A 19,095-nucleotide genomic window follows, 5' to 3' on the forward strand; every position below is an offset into this window, starting at 1 on the left:
ATTAGTGATCAAGGGGGAGGGCCCCTTGTGGGTGGTACCATCTCTGGGCTGGTATTCTTGGGTTCTATAAGAGAGCAGGCTGAGCAAGCCAGGGGAAGCAAGCCAGTAAGGAACATCCCTCCATGGCCTCTGCATCAGCTCCTGCTTCCTAACCTGCTTGAGTTCCAGTCCTGACTTCCTTTTGTGATGAACAGCAACGCAGAAGTGTAAGCTGAATAAACCCTTTCCTCTCCAACTTGTTTCTTGGTCATGATGTGCAGGAATAGAAACCCTGACTAAGACACCATGCCTCAGCTCCTCAAGTGCTGGTGTTACCTGCAGGTACCACCACACTTGACTTACACAGTGCTGGGGATTGAAGCCATGGCTTCATGTGGGATGGGCCATCTTTCCATTGACTGAGCCACAAGCACATCTCTGTTGTTTTGGTCTTTGAGAGTCTCTCTATGGAGCCAAGGCTAGCCTTGAACTTGCAGTGATCCTGCTGACCCTTGTTCCTGAATGCTGGGATTGCAGGTGTGTGCCCACCACGCTGGGTCCCAGTGTGTATTTTATAACAAAACTCACCTGTATAGCCTGCAGGTCTATAGTTAGCACACAGGGTTCGCAGCTGCAGGGGGGGGGGGAACAACACAGTCTGGAGTTTGGCTACCCCACACTATACTTCCAGCACAGGACACATGCTTCTAGCCACCCTCCCAGGAACTCTTTGGATCCTCGAATGAAAGACACATACACCACACGCACACACAGAGCTTATTTTGAAATGGCTACTCAAAGGCTGGGCAGTCCTAAGCCCCCCTTGGCTAGCATACTTTTCCCTCCCATACCCCTGGCTCAGCACCATCTGAATCTACTTTTAACTTTGCCGCCCTGTTACCTTCTGTGAGGCCCACTGAGGCCCAGTGAGGCCCACTGGTCTTTGCTGCCCAAGCCCTTTCGGGGACCACGTCCCTTTCACCTACATTTAGGATGGTCTTCCTCTGCAGCTCGAAATCTGATCCATCTCTCCCTGAGCCATGTCGAGTCTCTCCTCCCCACCACGCCCTGTGTCCTAGCCCTCAAAACTCTAAGGGCCCCACCCTGGCTCTCTTTTCCCAGCCATTGGCAGCTGCCATCTTTATTGATCGATCAAAAATTATTTGGGGCCGGGCGGTGGTGGCGCACGCCTGTAATCCCAGCACCTGGGAGGCAGAGGCAGGCAGATTTCTGAGTTCGAGGCCAGCCTGGTCTACAGAGTGAGTTCCAGGACAGCCAGGGCTACACAGAGAAACCCTGTCTCAAAAAAAAAATAAGTAAGTAAGTAAATAAGTAAATAAATAAATAAATAAGTAAATAAAAATAAAAATCAGTTGCGGACAAGGACCTTCAGCGTTTGGACACACAGATTCCCAACTGAGTCAAAGCATTAGAACCATTCTCCAACTTTGGAGTTGCAGTGGCAGTTTCCATTCTAAGTTTTCTCATTGTCTCCCATCCTGGGGGCTGACAGCCATTGGTTCGCTCAGTGGTCAGCATGATTTGGGAGCTCTGGGAAGGTCCCAGGCCACCTTAGCTGGTGGCACAGATGTAACTCAACCACCTGTCTGAGAGAAGTGACCTCATCAGTTAAGAAAACCAGATCTGCCTCAGGGCCACTGGGAAGCCAGGCCGCCGGGCAAGGCACCTACACGCGGTACTAACCAGGGCCAGCGCTTTCGGACCGCTGGGTACCAGTCAGGACTGGGGACCGGCCTTCCAGTTGGTGACCTAGGAGGTTCCACACACAGGCTAGAACTCCTACAGGGCCGGCAGCCCCAGGATGCTACATTGTCTGACAGTTGCCTGCCAGCTGAACATGCCAGTGGGTCACAGTGCAGGGACATAGGCACAGGTGGCCTGGCCAGGGCACGGGGACAGGTGCAGCACCCACAAGTGTCGCTCTCGTGCACTGTTTTTTTCGTTTCCTATGAATTCCCTCCAAAGCTTGGCTACCACTAAGCCACCAAGTCAGGCAAGCATTTGGTGAGCCGGTGTGGGCGCCAGGGTTTCTCCTCGGGTCACCTTGCTGTCCACACAAGTCCACGTGACAGTTTGCCTGCCGGCTCAAGGACCACATAGATGGGCCCACGGCCCAGCTCCCAGCCCCGTCCCGCGCTGTCTAGCTCACTCAGGCACGCCCCGTTCCTTGTTCTCTGGCAGACTTGTGGGAGGACTGGCTTCAGAAAATGTACGCTGGGCGGAGTCGGTGGAGAACTACAGGAGCCAGGGCATTACCCTGTGCGGGGATGTGCTACTCATCTCCGCCTTTGTCTCCTACGTGGGCTACTTCACCAAGAAGTACCGGAATGAGCTGATGGAAAAGTTCTGGATCCCTTACATCAATAAATTAAAGGTAAGAGGTACCGCCGCGGTGGTTATGACTCAGGGAGCCTGAGGGGCTCCCCGCAGGGCAGATATGCAGCCACACTCACTGGGGCTCCGTCAGCCTTATTTGCTGGGACTGACATCATCTCTGGCACGTCACGAAGCTGCTTCTCCAAGCATCGGGAGGGACATGTCACATCAGGAGATAGGGAGCCTCCTCTGCCATCTCAATCAGCAGCGGATGTGGCCAGGACCAACTTCAGGACCTGGACCCAAAGTGAGCCGTGGGGAGCCGGCTCAGTCTGCAAAGTGTTTGTCTCGGAGACGTGGGCAGACACGTGGACACACACACACAGAGGCAGAGAGAGTGACACGGACGGATGGATGGATAGACGGACAAACACAGAAAGGCTCTGTCCCTCGCAGGTCCCGATCCCCATCACAGAGGGCCTGGATCCCTTGACTCTGCTGACCGATGATGCAGATGTGGCCACCTGGAACAACCAGGGACTGCCCAGCGACCGCATGTCCACCGAGAATGCCACCATCCTGTGCAACACGGAGCGCTGGCCGCTGATCGTTGATGCCCAACTTCAAGGCATCAAGTGGATCAAAAACAAATACGGCAGTGACCTGCAGGCCATCCGCCTGGGGCAGAAGAGGTGCGGAGGGCGGGGTGGGGCGGGGCTATCTGTGCCTCAGGCCCTGTGAGTGAGGAAGATGGCTGTGCCTTGGGCCTCCTGCATTTGTTAGATAGCTGGGGGGTCCAGGATGCCGCGCCACTGACCAGTGCCGTGTGTACACGTGCACCCCTGAATGTGAGTACACAGGGGCAGACAGGAAGCAGCCCCAGCTGCTCACCCACACACGCTGAGCCCTGAGCTGACTAGTGGGTTTGCAAACATGAATGCTGGCCCAGCAGCGAAGAATCCAGTCAGCCTCGTCTCTCCGGAGGGCAACCAGACTCCTAGGTCTTTGGCCGTTGTCCTACTGTGGGGCTCTAGGCTGGGCTCTTGTCTCATGTGTGGTTTGTCTCGTGCTCTCGCAAGAGAAACAACAGCCATCAGTGCCCGGATGACAGGGGCTGCCAGGCAGCTTCCCAGTGCCTAGGACAGGCCGGGACAGAGCAAGGAGAACCCCTCCCGCCCTCACCTCCCACTGTCACCCAAAGGTCCCAACCCCCAACCTGTAAGCCCACAGGTGACTGGGGAAGGAGAGATCAGCCTTGACTGCCCAGGGAGCTCCCTGGGCACACCCTTCCACAGGGCGAGGGCGGCCCCTTGGGCTTGCCTTGCTCCCTAGGGCCCCCAAGCCACGCCCCGTCTCTGTTCTGTGCCCAGCTACCTGGACATCATCGAGCAGGCCATCTCGGCAGGCGACACCTTACTCATAGAGAACATTGGTGAGACTGTTGACCCCGTGCTAGACCCATTGCTCGGCAGGAATACCATCAAGAAGGGGAGGTGAGAGGCCACGCCCACCCGGCCCCACCCCACCCCACCCGCACCCAAGAAGAACCTCTCCCAGGGCATCCCCAGCTGGGGAGCAGTGAAGGGCCTCCCTCCACTAAATGCTGAGAAGGTAGAAGGGACCTAAGAGCTCGAGGGGATGGGAAAGGCCAACTCCACCCCAGGGGCAAGGGACCGTGTGGGGTCCTTCACAGTGCCTGCCTGGACTCTCTCTATGCATTTCAAAGTCTGGAGACTTACAGTTCTTTTTTAAAATCCTTTACAATGCATATTCCACATCTTATTCCATCTTGTCCTATGCCATTTGAACTGCTTTTCCTTCCCAATACACACACACACACACACACACACACACACACACGTCTGTGCACCATGTGTATATCTGTAAAAGCCAGAAGAGGGCACTATGCACACACACCCCACCCCGCCCCCCCACACCCCACATACCCCACACACACCTCCCACATCCCCGGAACTGAAGTTACTGACACCCAGTGAGTGCTGGGAACTGAACCCAGCTCCTCTGGAAAGAACACAGGGGCTCTTAACTGCCTCTCCGTTTCTCCAGCCGCACTGTCTGCCCTTTGTTTTAACGGCCCACTGAGTTTAATTAGGGCTCAAGCTGCTTGCTTGAGCACTGGTCATTAACTGGAGCACGGGTGGCCGAGCAGTGACCAAGACACCACCCCACATTCCCCCACCTCCGTTGTTCCCTGAGTAGCCATTAGCTGCCAACAGCTCCTCGGGGAGGGGTGTGTTGGCCTCCCTTTTCAGTTTTTCAAACTATTGAACACGGCCTGTGCACTTGTGGGCACACGCGTGCCACAGGACTGCAGGTCAAAGGTCAGCGTAGTCGTGCTTGCTGTCTCCTCCCACCGTGTGAGTCCCAGGGATTGAGTTCAGGGTGCCAAGCTCGGCAGGAAGCCCCGTTACTCACCGAGCTGTCTTTTGCCCCACCCCCACCCCATTTTAATCATAAGGAACACTATCAGTAAAGTGGGCGTTTCAATGGCCGCTGGCACATTTGCCGCGCTGTGTCTCCCCCACCTCTGCCCTGCCCCTCCCGTGTTTTAATCATCACACAAGGACACCCCACCCCGGCTAGGCGTACTTCTGTCTCCCTGGCCTCGATGGCTCTGGACATAGATGGCGCATCGTTTAGTGTCTGGATCATTCAGCGTCACATTGGCAGGGCTCCTCCACACCCTGGCATCTCTCAGAACTACGTCGCTTTTCTCACCTGAGTAACCTTCCCTTGACCATGTTTAGTTGTTTTTATAATACAGAGGGAGTAAACCAACTTTTAGAGCAGATAGGAACTGTCTGCTGGTGCTAGGGCTTGCAAGAAGCCCAGGACCAAGGTGACGACATTCAATGTAAGCATCGTGATGTCTTGGACTCTGACAAGCACCGTGAGCACGCACGCACACACACACACACACACACACACACACACATACACACACACACATACACACACACACACACATACACACACACACATACACACACACACACACACACACACATGAATGCTGACATTCTAGACTTCAGGGGATCGGGGTTGGGGAAGAGCTGTAAGCTCAACCAGGAGAGAAGGGGATCGGTGCCTGGAAGGAGTGACCCTGGGGCAGTGCAGGGCTGCTTGGCCGATGGCCAGCATCTCTCAACCTGCAGCTCAGCACCGATGGGGGAGGACCCGGAGCTGACGGGGGGGGGGGAGGACCCGGAGCTGACGGGGGGGGGGGGGGGGAGGGAGGACCCGGAGCTGACGGGGGGGGGGGTTGTTGGGGGGGGAGGACCCGGAGCTAGCGGTGCTTCCATCCGGGCCGTGAACGCCTCCTGTGTAGACAAAGTGGCCGCCAGAGGAAAGGACAGGATGGCTCCCAGGGGACGCTTGCTCCCCCACCCCAGAGGTTAGGGGAGGCGTGGGCAGGCCACCAAGCTGGGGTGCGGTGGCCCTGTGGCTGAGCCCTCGACTCCTCACCTGCCAGGTTCATAAAGATCGGCGACAAAGAGGTGGAGTACCACCCCAATTTCCGCCTGATCCTTCACACCAAGTACTTCAACCCCCACTACAAACCCGAGATGCAGGCACAGTGTACGCTCATCAACTTCCTGGTCACCAGAGATGGGCTCGAGGACCAGCTCCTGGCTGCTGTGGTGGCCAAAGAGCGCCCAGATCTGGAACAGCTCAAGGTAACTGCCTCTGACCGATCCCACAAATGGGCCGGGTTGGGGACCTGTGGGCCACCATAGACCTTGTGTGGCCACAGTGGGCCATACATGTCTCCAAGCTCCTGGGACCTCTCAGCCAAGGACACCAGTCCTTCCTCCTGCCCCAAACTCGGTTCTGAACCAGCAGCCATTACACTTAAGCCAGGGGCTCAGAACCCTCAGATGGCCCTAAAGATCAAAGATGGTCCCCAAAATGGCTTCACGTCTGGCTGGCTGGGACTCTGTAGACCCAGAGCCTTTGTCTGGCATTGTTGAAACTCTTGGTTCAACCCTTGGCAGCACAAAAAAAAAAAAAAAAAAAAAGTAGGGCTCTGGGCTGGTGACACACCTCACACAGTAATATGTTTGAGGCGTCATCCGAGGGCTGAGTTTGATACACACACACACACACACACACACACACTCCTGAAGGCAGACAAGGCTGCGGTGTACTTGTAATCCCAGGGTTGGGGCAGACAGGTTGTGTGGACAGGACGGCCTCTGGGACTTGCTGGCCAGACAGTCTAGCCTAATGGGCAAGCCCCAGATTTCAATCATAGACCCCAAAACACGGTGGGCCGAGTCTGATGATCCGGCCTTCACACATAGGTGTGCACACATGCGTGACCACACACAAAGCATGGCCAGCTGTGCCGGCCGCTTCCTCAGCTCTGCCTTGGCTGCTCACGCGATGGCTCTCAATCTCCACAGCAAGAGACCTGGCAGCCTGTAGTGGAGGCGGCACCTCCATGGGCACACCACAGGCTGGGCATCATCTCTCCTGCTGCGGGGCGGGGTGGGGTGGGGCAGGGCCTCCAGTGTAGGGAGAGCTGGCAGCAGACGTTATACCTGGGCCCAGCTGATTGCTGCTCTGCTCTCCGGGGTCCCCCACACCCCCTCGCTGTTCCCATAGGCAAACCTCACCAAATCTCAGAATGAGTTCAAGATTGTGCTGAAGGAGCTGGAGGACTCTCTACTGGCTCGGCTATCGGCTGCGTCAGGGAACTTCCTGGGAGACACTGCCTTGGTGGAAAACCTGGAGACCACCAAGCACACAGCCAATGAAATTGAAGAGAAGGTAGGCCTGACCCCACGGGGACACACAGAAGGCCTGGCAGCCCGCTGCTGGGGTACACCTGGGTGCCCGTGACGAAATCGCAATGAGGAATTAAGTAGGTCAGGCTGTCCGGTGGGTGTGTCTGTGGGGACAGCCTTGATTGCTAATTGATGTGGGAAGACCCACTCCACCGTGGGTGGCCCCATCCCCTAGGCAGGCAGTCCCGGAGAATGAGAAGAGGGCTGGCTGAGCGTTGGCACGAGCCTCTGCCCCTCCCTGCCCTTGACACAGAAGTTCCTGCCTTGACAGCCCCACAATAGGCTGTGAGCCAATCGGACCCCTTCCTCTGGCCAAGTCACTTTTGTAGGGACATTTTATCACAGCAACAGACAAAACTCATCTTGCTATCTGAAAGGTCTTCTAGAGGACGTGGGAGGAATAAAGGGCTGGGGCAGAATGGGGACCCCATGTGTGTGGCTTGTCTCCCTGGCGGTTCCCTCCAAATCCCTTTTGTCGGTCTCGAGGTCCAAGAGGCAAAAATCACAGAAACGAAGATTAATGAGGCGAGAGAGAACTACCGCCCAGCCGCGGCCAGGGCCTCCCTGCTGTACTTTATCCTGAACGACCTCAACAAGATCAACCCTATTTATCAGTTCTCACTCAAGGTCAGCCACCCTGGGCATGAGGCCAGGGGTCCCCAGGTCAGGGAGCACAGGAGAAGGCAGGAGCCAGAGGGTGGTGGGCTAGAGAGCCCCCCCCCACCGTGGCGCTGTGAGAGTGGGTCTCTCTGCCCTACCTTGCTCCCAGCACCCCAGTCAGAATTTAACCAGAAGCTGACAGGGGGTGGGGGCTGCAGCTGTATCTGCATCTGCAGAATCCCCACGTTTGCACTGGCCTCCCCCAGGCCTTCAACGTGGTGTTTGAGAAAGCCATCCAGAAGACAGCGCCCGCCGACGAGGTGAAGCAGCGCGTGATAAACCTGACGGACGAGATCACCTACTCGGTGTACATGTACACGGCGCGCGGGCTCTTCGAGCGCGACAAGCTCATCTTCTTGGCTCAAGTCACCTTCCAGGTAACGCACTGGCAAACCGTGCCCAAACCGCGCCTGCGCCGGCAATCCCCAGGTTTGTGTTGGGGGCGCAGACTCTCAGGACCCCTGTGCGGGTCTGGTGGATACACACCAGCTCAACGTGGATAGGCAGCCTGGGAGGGCGACACCCCGGGCTGAAGTGTTGAAGGCTCAGTTGGCTAAACGGCCCGTTTCAGCCAGGCGTGTGAGGTGAGCTCAGAGACAAGGCGGTCGGGAGGCTGAGCTGGTGGGAACATTGTGCCCAGGAGACCAACATCAGCTGTGAAACATAGCCAGGTCCTCTGGGAAGGGAAGAGGGGAGGAAGGACAGAAGGACAGATGGACAATGGCCTCAGTCCCTTTTGAAAGAACTGCCCAGGTGATAGAGCATTATTTGTCCTGATTCTGAAGACTGGAAGGAACAAGATCTAGATGCGACACATCTGGTACAAGTCACCCTGCCACCATGAGAGAAGGGCGGGGTGGACTCCCTTTGAATGAACCATCTCCCCGAGCAACAGCACACCTGGCCCTGCACCCCAGCAACTGCTGACCTGGGGATCATGGTCCCAGTATAGGCCAGTCAGGATGGTGCGTCCCTTACATCCCAGCACTTAGGAGGCAGAAGCAGACCAAGCTCTGTGAATTCAAGGCTAATGATCTGCAGGTTAGCCAGGGCCACCATATGTGGGACCCTGTCTCACCCATCCAACCACCCCCACACCCCACACCCCACACCCCACACCCCACACCCCAGTGCCCAAAGATTCCAATGCAGGCTGCTTATGGGAAAAATCTGGCAGCCGCCTACAATACATATTGGTGCAGCCTTGGACCTCCTTAGTAGACAGGGGCTTTTCCTTTAAGTTGGTAGGAACGTTCTAGAACTAAACTGTGGCTGCAAACCCTTGTGGGTGTACTGATGACACTGGGCTGTGTGCTGTAGTGTAAAATGTGTTTTACATGTATTTTGCCCTGATTTAAAAAACACAAAACCTGGGGCTGTAGAGCTGGCTCAGCGGTTAAGAGCACTGACGGTTCTTCCAAAGGTCTTGAGTTCAAATCCCAGCAACCACATGGTAGCTCACAGCCATCTGTAATGAGATCTGATGCCCTCTTCTGGGATGTCTGAAGACAGCTATAGAGTACTTCCATATAATAAATAAATAAATCTTAAAAGAAATCTAAAAAATAAAAACACAAAACCTAAAGGCTCTTGCCCTGCCCCGCCCCACCCCCAGGTCCTTTCCATGAAGAGGGAGCTGAATCCAGTGGAACTGGACTTTCTCTTGCGGTTCCCCTTCAAGGCAGGCGTGGTGTCACCGGTGGACTTCCTGCAGCACCAGAGCTGGGGTGGGATCAAGGTGGGTCCTCGCACTCAGTACCGAACCCCCTCCAGCCAGTATTGGGGATGCGCGCGCCCCATTACGGGTGGCAGCCAGGATGACTGCCGCTCACAGGCAGCCCTGCGCCTGTGTTGGGTGTGACATCATCGGTCTCCACTGGCCTGCTCAAGAGGACGTCTCAGAGGAGAGTTGTTCCCACAGGGACCTGCGACCAGTCCCTGGCCACCCTGTGCCAGTGTCCCTCAGCCTTGCCCTGTTCTCGGTCTGGTTACTCCTCAGGTTCCCAGATTCATCGTCCGGAGCCCTCAGGGCCCAGGTTTCAAGTTGCAATCCAAACTGACGGAGATATGCTGCAGGCTATTTGATCACACTGTGAACCCCGAGATCGCATTAGTTACTGAAAAAACCTGTTTCTAGCTGTGGTGTGGCTCAGTCCTTAGCACACCTTTAATCCCAAACAATGAAGGAAAGTTAGTTTGTAGAAAGAAGCACCCATGTTTGAAAGTGATGTCTAATTGAGTGGCAGACAAAGTGACAAATTAGAGAAAGAGTTGACAGAATAGGATGTGCCCAACTCTCATGGGAAGAGAGAGGGGGAGATCAGTGCAGAGAGAGAAAGAAAGAGAGAGGGGGAGAGAGGAAGAAGAGGAGGAGGAAGAGGAGAAGGAAGAAGCAGTTTTACCACAGAGACAGACAGGTTGAAGAGAGAGCAAGCCAGACACAGGGAAGACAGAATGAACCAGAGACTGAGAAGAAGCCAGGAGATTAGAACACATTGCTGAAGTTAGTGTGAGGCCAAGCAGAGCAGAGAAGCCAAGAGAGAAGCCAGACTGAACCAGTCAGCTTGGAGTGGAATTTGAGCCAGAACCCCTGAGTTGAACCAGCCAGCCAGAGTTCAGAGACAGCCAGAAAGGGTGAGCTTATGCAGCCGTAAGTCTCAGAGGCTGAAAACATTCTAAGCCTAGACTAGATTGTACAGAGGCTAGAAGCTTCCAGGACTAGGCCTAGGTTAGCAGACAGAGGCAGTGAGCCTTCGAGACAACAATTACATCAGGTAGATAAAAGTTGCTTTTACAGAGTTGTCCCTGACAACACCCTCCTGGGAGGGGGAGGGGCTGATGTGATGCCCCAGGCCACTCTGTCACCCTCCCCAGAGCTCCAGTCTTTCGGACACCTCTCCCCAGCGCCCACTAAGGGCAATCTGGGGAGGGCGCCCAGTGACTCGGGGGTGGTGGTGGTGTGCACATGGTCACTGCACCACCTACACCTGCCTCAGGCCCTGTCGGAGATGGATGAGTTCAAAAACCTGGACAGCGACATTGAGGGCTCTGCCAAGCGGTGGAAAAAACTGGTGGAGTCAGAAGCCCCCGAGAAGGAGATCTTCCCAAAGGAATGGAAGAACAAGACTGCTCTGCAGAAGCTCTGCATGGTGCGGTGCATGAGGCCGGACCGCATGACCTATGCTGTCAAGTGAGCAGGCTTCAGCCCCCCGGGAGGGCACCCCAGAAACTCCACCATCTTAGTTCCATCCAGTGTCCTCAGTCTACAGAGGACAGAGCTGAGAGGGGCCCATGAGCTAGCACAGCCACCAGCTGTGCACTAGCTGGTGTACTCAGACCTTGAGATCCAAGTTCCTTTTTACGTTGTAGATATGGTCTCCAGCAGCCCTGGCTGACCCTGAACTCAAATTCATTAGGTAGCCAAGAACTGTAAACTTCTGATCCTCCTGTCTCTGCCGCCAGGGTGCTAGAATTACATTCGTACAGGCCCGTACCTGGTTTTATGCGGTGAACCCCAGGTCTTGTGCATGCTTGACATTTATTGGCTGAACCTTTACCTCAGCTGACCCTGGATTCTTGTTGACTCTTGGCATCTCAGGGTGTGATCAGCAGGACCTCTGGCCCCATTGGCCTGTATAGAGGGGCTTCTCTGTAAGACAGGATGGAGAAGAGAGTTGTCCACTTTAGGCTCTTAAGATTGAAAGCAAAACCCTCCCTAGAAAAAAGAAAGGCAGCTGGTGATGCATACCTTTAATCCCAGCACTTGGGAGGCAGAGGCAGGTGGATTTCTGAGTTCGAGGCCAGCCTGGTCTACAGAGTGAGTTCCAGGACAGCCACGGCTACAGAGAAACCCTGTCTCAAAAACAAAACAAAACAAAACAAAAAATAGAAAAAAGAAAGGCCATCAGCACAGAGGAGCCTTCATGCCTAAAGTTAGTGTCAATTAGGCGCCAATCATAAATGAAGAGTTGCAATTTGAAGACCTGAGTGCTCCGTGCATGGGGGGGAGGGGTAAAGAAGGGAGGGGCAGAGCCTAGAGCCCAGGCTCGGAGGGGAAGGGCTGGCTTCTGTCCAGTCCATCTTTCCATGCAGCCTGTACAGAGTCAGGTTTCCTCAAGCTACTCACATCCCACAGAACCCTCCTCGGACCAAGATGGGCCCTACCGCAAATGCACTCGCTATTCAAGGACTTTTTCTGTTTTGTTTTTCTCAGATAGAAAGGGACAAGGCCAGGACCGGTAGGGAAGAAGGGGGATATGAAAGGGATAAACATCAACACAGATGAGCTGGGGGCAGTGGGAGAAGGATCCAGAAACGGAGGCAGGGGCGTTGGACAAGCAAAGGTGCCTGACCATCTCCTAGGGGCAGTCAGACCCTCAAAGCTGGGTTAGAAAGATGTATCCTAGCGGTTCTAAGGCAGCCTTCTGGGCGGGGCTTGCCCCTCCCCTCATGGTCCTCTCAGATCAAGGACAGTATCCTTCAGGCCACACCATTCCCTGAGCCTCTGAGATTGAAGGAGGAGCCTAGCGCTGGGTGCCCAGCACAGATGAAGGCAAGGTGGGGACTTGGCTCCATTGGTATCATGCATGCCCAGCATGCACAAAACTCCGGGTTCAGTCCCCAGCACTGTGCGACACACTTGCCTGTAATCCCATCACTTGGCAAGCAGAGGTAGGAGGGTCATAGCCACATGGCAAATACCAAGTCAGCCTGGACTACTGGACTACTCCAAACCTTCTCTCAAACCATTAATGAATTAATCGATTGATTAATTACAATTTAAAAGGCAAGATGCCACTTCCCTCCCCTCGATTTCTGCAGAGGAAGTCAACCCAGAACGGCCCACCCACCTGGGCCAAGACCACCCACATGTCCCTGGCCCTGGCCGAGCAGGGCCCAGCTGCCTGCGGTCCCACAGAGCATGTGTTCCCCTCAGGAATTTCGTGGAAGAGAAGATGGGCAGCAAGTTTGTGGAAGGCCGGAGCGTGGAGTTCTCCAAGTCCTACGAAGAGAGCAGCCCCTCCACACCCATCTTCTTCATCCTGTCCCCCGGGGTCGACCCCCTCAAAGACGTGGAGGCCCTCGGTAAGCACTGCCGCAGAAATGGGGCCCCATGGAAACGCAATTCAAAGCCACACAGAGGGCCCCGAGGTCCCTAAAGAGCCAGGTCAAAACCAACAACTAGCAAGGAATGCTGGGGTAGAGGAACAAGACTGTGGCGGGTGGGGTGCGGCAGGCAGAGGGGAAGGCATTCCAGACCCAGAGCCACCACAGCACCTTCCAGTCCAAGGCCCGGGCTGTCCCTAAGGGCTTAAAAAGTAGGTCAGCCACCAAGCCTTTGTGCCGGCTAGTTTTATGTCAAATTGACACAAGCTCAAGTCATTTGGAAAGAGAGAGCCTCTAGCCTGTGGATGCCACCAGATAAGCTGTTGTGGCATTTTCTTGGTTGGTGGTTGATTTGGGGGAGGGGGGTCTAGTCCACTGTGGCAGTGCCACCCTAAGCTGGCGGTCTGGGTGCTGTAAGAAAGCAAGCCAGAGGCAGCCAGCAGCACCCCTCACGGCCTCTGCCTCCAGGTTCCTGTTGAGTTCCCGAGTTCCCTTCGTAATGGGCTGTGACTGAGACATCCAAAGGAACCCTTTCCTCCCCGGGATGCTTTCGGTCATGGTGTGACAAACAGCAACAGGGACGCTGACTAAGCCACCTTCCTGGGTGTTCTCTCCAAACTAGGTTACTTTTTGTCACAGCTGAGGGGGATTAAAAAAAAAAAAAACTGCAAAAGGAAACCAGAGAAAGGGTTATTTGGGCCCAGTTTGAGGGGAACAGCATACAGGTGGCCACATCGCAGCTACAGCCAGGCGTTCAGCACAGTTCTCCTTGCTCAGAGGTGCTCCACCCTGCTAACGCTGCGATCCTGCAATACAGCTCCTCCTGCCGTGGAGCCCCAACCTAAAACATTTTCATTGCTACTTTGTAACTGTAGTTTTGCTACTGCCATGAATCATGGAAACATTCATGTTTTATGGTGGTCACAGGTGACCCCGGTGGAAAGGTGGTCCCATAACCAAAGGGGTCTCAACCCACAGGTTGAGGAGCACTCACTCTTGTTACTCAGCCTTGCCAGGAAGCCAGTGCAGAGACAGTGGCAGGCACTCCCTTCTTTTTTTTTTTTTAAAGATTTATTTATTATTAAATGTGAGTACACTGTTTCTTTCTCCAGACACCCCAGAAGAGGGCATCAGATCTCATTATAGAGGGTTGTGAGCCACCATGTGGTTGCTGGGATTTGAACTCAGGACCTTCGGAAGAGCAGTTGGTGCTCTTAACCACTCGGCCATCTCTCCAGCCCCCTCCCTTCTTTTTTGAAACACTCTCACAGACCTATGTAGAAGGGATTTTTCCATGGTAAAGCTATACATGTAGTCATGCTGGCAATGAAAATCACCCATCATGAATATGCAAAAAAAATAAAAGATTAAGACGCTATAGTCAGAGCTTGTTATGGGCTGTTACTCCATCAACCGAGCCCACGCTTCTTCCCAGACGGAAAGCACGGAGCATACAAGAAGACGGTGGCGAGGGTCTCAGCACATGCGGTCCCATCCCCACGAAATGCCTGTAACAGGCTGATGCGCACACAGGGCTGGAGAGCAGGCGGCATTTGCCAGGCAAGGGGAGCAGAGAGGGGTTCAGGGTCACAGGCATTCTGGGGTGCTGACAGTGGTACCAGCGAGACAGCTGCACAGCAGGGCCAGTTTCCCGAATGTCCGCAGGCCACACCTTTCCAGATGGCTGAAGCACGGTCGTGTTCCGGGATATGTGTTTCCACCCCACAGTAAACAAGATGGGAGTGTAGTGTTCCCGGTTGTGGAATGCGGTGCCCGAACCACCACGGTTCTGAATCACCCCTGTACTTTTCCTGTTTTTCCCCACTTTAGGGAAAAAACTGGGATTTACCATAGACAATGGGAAACTCCACAATGTGTCCCTGGGGCAAGGACAAGAGGTGGTGGCCGAGAATGCGCTGGACGTGGCTGCCGAGAAAGGACACTGGGTCATTCTGCAGGTGAGGCCTCTTTGGCCACCATGGTCACGTCACTGGGGATGAGACAGAACCTCCCATTACTGGGGCACCACCTCTCCGGCTCTCTGGCACGGAGCCCCTCCAGACCCCCTTTAGAGCTCCTAAAAGGGTGCTGGGGACCATGTGGCCTATGCTGTGAGCCCAGGGGGACAAACAAGGTCCATCCTAAGGCTGGGTTACCGGGAACACTCCTCACGAGTTAGGGTCGACAGGGTGGACCCAGCGGGGTCCCCCCAGGCCTGAGGCAGGGCTCCGTGCTGCAGAACATTCACCTGGTGGCGAGATGGCTGGGCATCCTGGACAAGAAGGTGGAACGCTATAGCTCGGGCAGCCACGAGGACTATCGCGTGTTCATCAGCGCCGAGCCCGCTCCCACGGCCGAGGCACACATCATCCCACAGGGCATCCTGGAAAATGCCATCAAAATCACCAACGAGCCGCCCACGGGCATGTACGCCAATCTGCACAAGGCACTGGATCTTTTCACTCAGGTAGGGAGGGCAACACTGGGTGGGTCCCCCCCCCCCGACGCATTGCCAGGCAAAGGAGACACAGGCCCTGCAAGCTAAGATATCCCTGCGGGGCCCAGAGACCCCTCCATGCTGGCCTCAGGCCCACACCACACCAGCTCGCTAATGTCACATCAGAGTATGTCCCCAAAAGGGCAAACTCACCAACTACTGAAGTCGTGGACGCAGCATGGCCTCTGGCTGGCATCACCACCTTGTCAGTTGGCAAAAGTGCCCAGCATTACTGTGGAGGCCCTGTCCCATTCTGGGTCACAATACTCCCTGAACCTGACCCCACCCCACCCCTGGAGGTATAAAGCTTATTTGGGGCCAACAAGGCTTGCTGCTAGGAGCAATGGGTGACACTGTCCCCACTGAAGCTCCAGCTCCATGACCACATGTCCTCTGATACTGCCCTGAACAAGGCCGTCATGTGATCAGGCCCTTCTCCCCTGATGGCTTCTTGTTCCTCCATAGAGGAGAGTGGGTGCCCAGCACCCAAGAGCTTCCACATAGAGCTCTCTGACCCAGCCTCTCAGTCCCCAAGTCAGCCTTATGGCCCTTCCACCCTGTCATCTCCATGGCCACTGTCCCTGCCAGCCCCTTGCTTTCCTCAGCCTCCACTGTCACCTCCTGTGGGCACACACTGATTCTCCAGGCTGCAGCCTATACCCGAGACTCTGGAATTCTGTGTCCTTCTTGCACACATCTACCCAAACAGCACGCCATCTGAGACACAGGGCACTTCCCTACCTCACATAATACATGGACTATGAATCTACCACAAACCATTCACAACCTGCTCTTAGAGGGTACACCACTGTCACAGAGGGCAGAAGGTAAAGCATGCATGGCAGGTGCAGGGACAGCTGATGGGCAGCCTGCGCGTGACCTAGGCTGGCAGACACAACCTGGCGAGGAATGTGGATGCACTCCCTGGACACACTCCTGGAAGCACACACACTCCTGGAAGCACACACACTCCTGGAAGCACACAGAGATGGCAGAGGCTACCCTCCTGGGTGCACAGGGTAGTGGTGAACACTGCAGGCCATGCTTGGCCAAAGCCCGTGGGGTCCCCTTCCTACTCTCGTAGAAGTCTGTGGGTGACAGACGGGAGGGCACCATCAGCAGGCTAGGGGCCTTCACCTCCAGCAGGGCCTGCAGCCTCCCAGGTGCTGGCGCCATAGGTGCACTCCCGTTCACGGCCAGCTTTTTAATGAATAGGAGTACACTAAAATTGCTCTTAAAAGCTGTGTTGGAAGGCTGGTGAGTTCACTCAGCAAATAAGGGCACTCTCCACCAAGCCTAATAATGTGCATTCAAGCCACAGAATCTACACACAAGCATGCAGGATGCAGAGAGCGGACTCCCAGCTACAGGCTGACAGGCAGTACAGAAATGCATGCCCACACGCACACATACCCCGCAGAACACATTCACAGTAAATTAAGTCTAACTATATATTAAGGACGGGTATCTGTGCCTGTAACCTCAGTGCCCACAAGTCTGAGAGAGGATTGTGAGTTCCCAGTGAGCCTGAGCTATGTCGCAAGACCCAGGGTTAAAAAAAGAAACAAAGAAAGAAAGAACGAAAGAACGAACAAACGAACGAACGAAAGAAAGAAAGAAAAAGAAAAAGGATATCGTATTGGAAACACATAAATCAGGAACATAGCTGTGTATATTTCCTGGGGAAATAACCCTGTATCACCCTCGGTGGGTTTTCAGATGGGCGCCCCTGTGGCTGCTGTGAGGGGTTTATTTTAGTTAGAGTCAGGCATTGGCTGAGACAGCAGAGCATCCGTGTAGCATCATTCCTCTCCTCTCACCCACCCACCCCGCCCGGCAGGACACCCTGGAGATGTGCACCAAGGAGATCGAGTTCAAGTGCATCCTCTTTGCCCTGTGCTACTTCCACGCTGTGGTCGCCGAGAGGCGCAAGTTTGGAGCCCAGGGCTGGAACCGGTCTTACCCCTTCAACAACGGGGACCTCACCATCTCCATCAACGTTCTCTACAACTACCTGGAAGCCAACCCCAAGGTAAGGTGCACAGGTGCGAAGTGTCCCCAACCAGCTGGCATTCCTGGGGGCCGGTCACTGTCTGGGGCAGGCACCTCCAGGCATCATATTCAGAGAACTGGAAGAACTCTCCAGACAGGAAAGTGGCAAAGACCGCTTATTCAGAAGAGAAGACAGCTGTGGTGCAAAACAGACACCACCAAGGCCCTTCAGCATTGTTGCCCCACCACCCTGTGGCTGCCACTATTAACTAATACACACACACACACACACACACACACACCCTCACCCCTACAGCTGTCAGCTTTCCTACCATATCTGGAAAACCTCATCCCCAGAAACTCTAGAGCTTCCCAGGCTACAGGTTTGCCAGGGTCTAGAGTCAGATCCAGGTTTGGGGAAGGGGGAACCTCAAAGATGCCTGAGAAAGACGAGGCGCTTCTTTGTGTTCTTACAACCCATGGGAATCAACCCACCAAACATGCCAGGAGCTGCAGATGGCAGGCACATGTTGATTTCAGGTGGATGTGGAGGTGCACGCCCTCATTCCAGATGCACACGCACACCCACACCCACACCCATAAGGTTGAGGCAGGAGGATCTCCAGTTTGAGAAGAGATAACATGGGTGACTTCATCTTTAAAACGGAAAAAGTGAGGGGTGTGGCTGAGTGGTCAAATGTTTGCCTGACACAAACAGGACGCTGGATTTCAACATCTAGGATTCCAACTCTGGCAGGCAGGCAGGCGTCTGACTGCACACCAACAGGGGCCACTTGGGACCTGGTTTGGGACGAGACTGTGGAGTCATAATGTTCTGCTGCCCACTGAAGTAGAGACTTAAGGGTTCTCTGGAAAGTCAGATGTGTTGAATAGTGCTTTGCAAACATGTGAAGGAGTGTTTTCCTGAAGTGGACACAGGTGAGAGGCTAAGGCAGACTGATGAGGGAATGTTTAGCTGAGGCAGGCACAGGAGAGACGATGTTTGCTAAAGCAAACGTGAAAGGACACACGATGCGCTAATGACCTGCGTGTATTGGTCCGCCTTGCATTGCGGTAGCTGAGCCGCATTTGTCGGGACTCCATAGAGAAAAACAACCAAAAGCTTCTGGTGGCGTCCTGCAGCTTCTCAGGCGCCCCTTCTGCAGACTCCGGCTAATTGGCAGAGTGATGTCATCGGAGACAGAAGCACGTGCTGAGGCAACCACGTGAAGGACATGTGATGTGTGGAGGGTAGAAACTCGACTCAGTGGACAGTGACGGAGGCTAAGCTCGGCTTGCTTACGGAGCTGGCTACACAATGCTTGTTGGTCCCGAGTCTTCGCTGAGAAAGGCACAGCCAAGAACTGTTCCTGGCATTCCTGTCGGCCCTGGTCCCTCCTGCTGGTAACTCATGCCAAGGCAGAGGCTGAGGCCTGGCTGTGTCTACTAGGTAATGCTGCCGCTGCCGATTCCTGTTTGCTAAGTTGACTCCACCAAACTGAACTGCTGATATGTCTATGAAATGTTTACAAAGGGATCGAGCTGCCGCCACTAACCTGTGAACTGAACTGCCAATTTCCAGACAACACAGGCGGGAGGTGCTCCAAAGAATCTTTCTGAACAGGTCCACTTCCCCCCCCCCCCGCCCCCCGTATCCTTTCCTTTTTCCTACCTCTAGTGGATGGTAGGCTCAAAGGGAGGTTAAAGCATTTA

General features: G+C 54.8%; 1 protein-coding gene across 2 annotated transcripts in view; it reads left to right on the forward strand.

Moving 5' to 3' along the window:
* Positions 1-19,095, forward strand: part of Dnah17 (dynein axonemal heavy chain 17) — a 108,405-nt gene that overhangs the window by 82,549 nt on the left and 6,761 nt on the right. The window contains exons 62-74 of one of the 2 annotated variants that reach the window (XM_052193897.1): positions 2,182-2,374; positions 2,773-3,008; positions 3,687-3,809; positions 5,810-6,014; positions 6,946-7,110; positions 7,614-7,754; positions 7,994-8,164; positions 9,403-9,525; positions 10,784-10,977; positions 12,724-12,872; positions 14,724-14,851; positions 15,133-15,360; positions 17,231-17,422. In XM_052193897.1, the coding sequence (XP_052049857.1) occupies positions 2,182-2,374; positions 2,773-3,008; positions 3,687-3,809; positions 5,810-6,014; positions 6,946-7,110; positions 7,614-7,754; positions 7,994-8,164; positions 9,403-9,525; positions 10,784-10,977; positions 12,724-12,872; positions 14,724-14,851; positions 15,133-15,360; positions 17,231-17,422 (2,248 nt within the window). Of the gene's footprint in view, positions 1-2,181; positions 2,375-2,772; positions 3,009-3,686; positions 3,810-5,809; positions 6,015-6,945; positions 7,111-7,613; positions 7,755-7,993; positions 8,165-9,402; positions 9,526-10,783; positions 10,978-12,723; positions 12,873-14,723; positions 14,857-15,113; positions 15,361-17,230; positions 17,423-19,095 lie in introns of both variants that reach the window. The other variant, XM_052193896.1, reaches the window with a different exon arrangement.

This window comes from Apodemus sylvaticus, chromosome 10, assembly GCF_947179515.1.
Source record: "Apodemus sylvaticus chromosome 10, mApoSyl1.1, whole genome shotgun sequence".
Taxonomy (NCBI): Eukaryota; Metazoa; Chordata; class Mammalia; order Rodentia; family Muridae; genus Apodemus; species Apodemus sylvaticus.